This window comes from Lingula anatina, chromosome 4 (assembly GCF_051362555.1).
Source record: "Lingula anatina isolate TDL-2025a chromosome 4, LinAna3.0, whole genome shotgun sequence".
Classification (NCBI taxonomy): Eukaryota; Metazoa; Brachiopoda; class Lingulata; order Lingulida; family Lingulidae; genus Lingula; species Lingula anatina.
This window is the reverse complement of record NC_141770.1, coordinates 28590724-28592875: the sequence shown is the minus strand read 5'-3', so window position 1 is coordinate 28592875 and position 2152 is coordinate 28590724. Positions and strand designations below refer to the sequence as shown.

Below are 2152 nucleotides of genomic sequence, written 5' to 3'. Positions count from 1 at the left end.
TGCAATGCCAAAATGTTTTATTTTCAATTATAATAATTGAATTGATACACCAATTTCATATATTTTAAAATGCATGTTCAACTGTTCTTCCATCTGTGCTCTTCTGTGTTAATTTTTTTTGGGAGAACTTCATTTCTTCTTTCCTGTAAGAAATAAACAAACGGTATGTTTTATGTCCACATTTTTTAAACGAGTTCTTGTTTGTACATTCAGTACAAGAAAAGCACACATAATGATAATAATAATAATACAAATGCGCCGATGGGCACCCATCGCATATCTCTGCACTGTAGATAGTAGGTCACATTGTAAAGAGAAGGTCACCCTCATGGAACCCATTCCCTTGATATCTATGGCGACATTCACATCCAAAGATGATCTGCGGACTATCAGATCCGCGGTCTAACAGATCCGTGGATAAAATACTGAAAACCCACGCAGTATAACGTGGGTGGTCTTAACTTGGGTGTTCTATAACCTTTCGCCAATAAAACTGACTATGGTAGTTTTTTTGGGACCAGTGTGACAGGATTGGTAGTCCGCTAGGAACCGTAGACAATCCCCCATTATTTTGTAATGATGACATCCCTCCCATATTCTAACCCAAATACAACGAGTAACCTTAACGTGTGCTAATGATATGGGACCCCGAGCTACTTGCATTCCTAGTAGTACCATTCCTGTCAGACCAGGTCCCGATCTTGCCTGATTCCACCTTCGTGATACTAACTGGCGCATTAAAACCCGTCGCCCACGCCCACAAATAAAAAAAAAAAATCTGACGTAAGATAATATATTTATTTAAAACGGCCACATTAATTGGTGTAAATCTGGACTTTCTTTAAAATGTATGCAAAAACGACTGGTAGTTAGCTTTTGATTAAAGGGATACTCAAATCTTTTCCTTTTTTATTATTTTGTGTCCCGATTTTTTGCTGCAAAACAATGTAGAATTATCAGTCGCTATACACCCAGTCCAAAAGCAGATGTCAGACATGCAGACTAAAAACTGGAGAGACTTACCGACGGTGCACCGGTATCCAGAAAATCCTGCGGCACAAATGCACTTGTAAAAGACATCTGGATTTGCCTCTTTACCCTCTATGCATGATCCGCCATTTTCGCAAGGGTTGGGATGGCACCCGACTGAAAAAAAAGTTGCACAAGTGATTACATGTTTGGCATTCTCTATCAGTTTGCATAGCTCACATTTCTGAAATGTATTTTGGATTGATAATTATTTCTTGATTTGTTATTATTTTTATAATAACGCAACCCATTATTTTTTCATTACACAGGAATTTGTGTATGTTAACTAAAAATAATTATCTGCATCAGACGCATGTTAATACGCTTACTTGTAGTTCTACAACTTCTCTAAATCATCCTCAGTCCTTACAGAAAAAATGGATAAATTTATCTCATTGAGTCCTTTACTTACAGTACGAATCATCAGGAGTATCATTGCCAATCGCCATCAACCCCACAACAAGGCTGCAGAAGATCAATAAAATCATCGCTCTTTAGCAGATTTAGTGATCTGTAATTTTTGCTAAAATAGAACAGGATTTCATCCATGAAAATATTTGATAAAGGTGGCCAAGGTGTTGATATGTTCATCCAGTTTCTTGTGTCTCGTCTCTTACTTATATATGTTCCGATACTTTTATGTTTTATATTAAAAATATCCCAATTACCTTTTTCTTTTCAAATAAATGATTATTGTATACATTTAATATACTGGGAATTCACATGAACTAATGAAATTTAGACCACGGTGGAAGTGAAAACCGAAAGACTCGGACGTGGTGTAGGGGAGAGCGGGGTTGGTTGGAACACTTTTCACTTTTTTTGCGATATCTCAGCAGTCAAAGCTTTGGGGACAAAAATAAAAACACTGATAGGGGATAATTATATGCCGCACTCATCTATGAAATAAAACATCAAGTAGGTATTTTTATTTTAGAGTAATAAATACTCAAAGTTGCCTCTTAAAACGTTCCATCTCACCCCACCCGCGGGGTAAGTTGGAACAGTCAGTGGGGTGAGTTGGAACAAGAGGGCGAGTTGGAACGCTTGTATATAAATTCAAAGTATAATTCATTTTAAGAGTAGGTTTATCTATATTAATTTCCCAACAAGAACGTATTAC

At 36.8% G+C, this 2152-nt stretch overlaps 1 protein-coding gene across 1 annotated transcript; it reads right to left on the bottom strand.

Annotated features, from left to right (window-relative positions):
* LOC106179241 (EGF-like repeat and discoidin I-like domain-containing protein 3) lies at positions 1–1573 on the bottom strand. The gene is made up of 3 exons (XM_087012049.1): positions 1442–1573; positions 1024–1146; positions 1–143 (listed from the first exon to the last, which is right to left on the bottom strand). Exons 1-3 carry the CDS (start codon positions 1515–1517, stop codon positions 130–132), a joined length of 213 nt encoding a protein of 70 aa, XP_086868175.1. The 5' UTR covers positions 1518–1573; the 3' UTR covers positions 1–129.
* Between the last annotated feature and the right edge of the window lie 579 nt (positions 1574–2152).

Bases quoted from the DNA above. Each gene is read 5' to 3' on its own strand.
- LOC106179241 (XM_087012049.1), bottom strand. From the start codon at position 1,517: ATGATTTTATTGATCTTCTGCAGCCTTGTTGTGGGGTTGATGGCGATT. The intron at 1,147-1,441 runs GTAAGTAAAGGA...CTTTTTTTTCAG, and splicing joins TACTCCTGATGATTCGTACT to TCGGGTGCCATCCCAACCCT.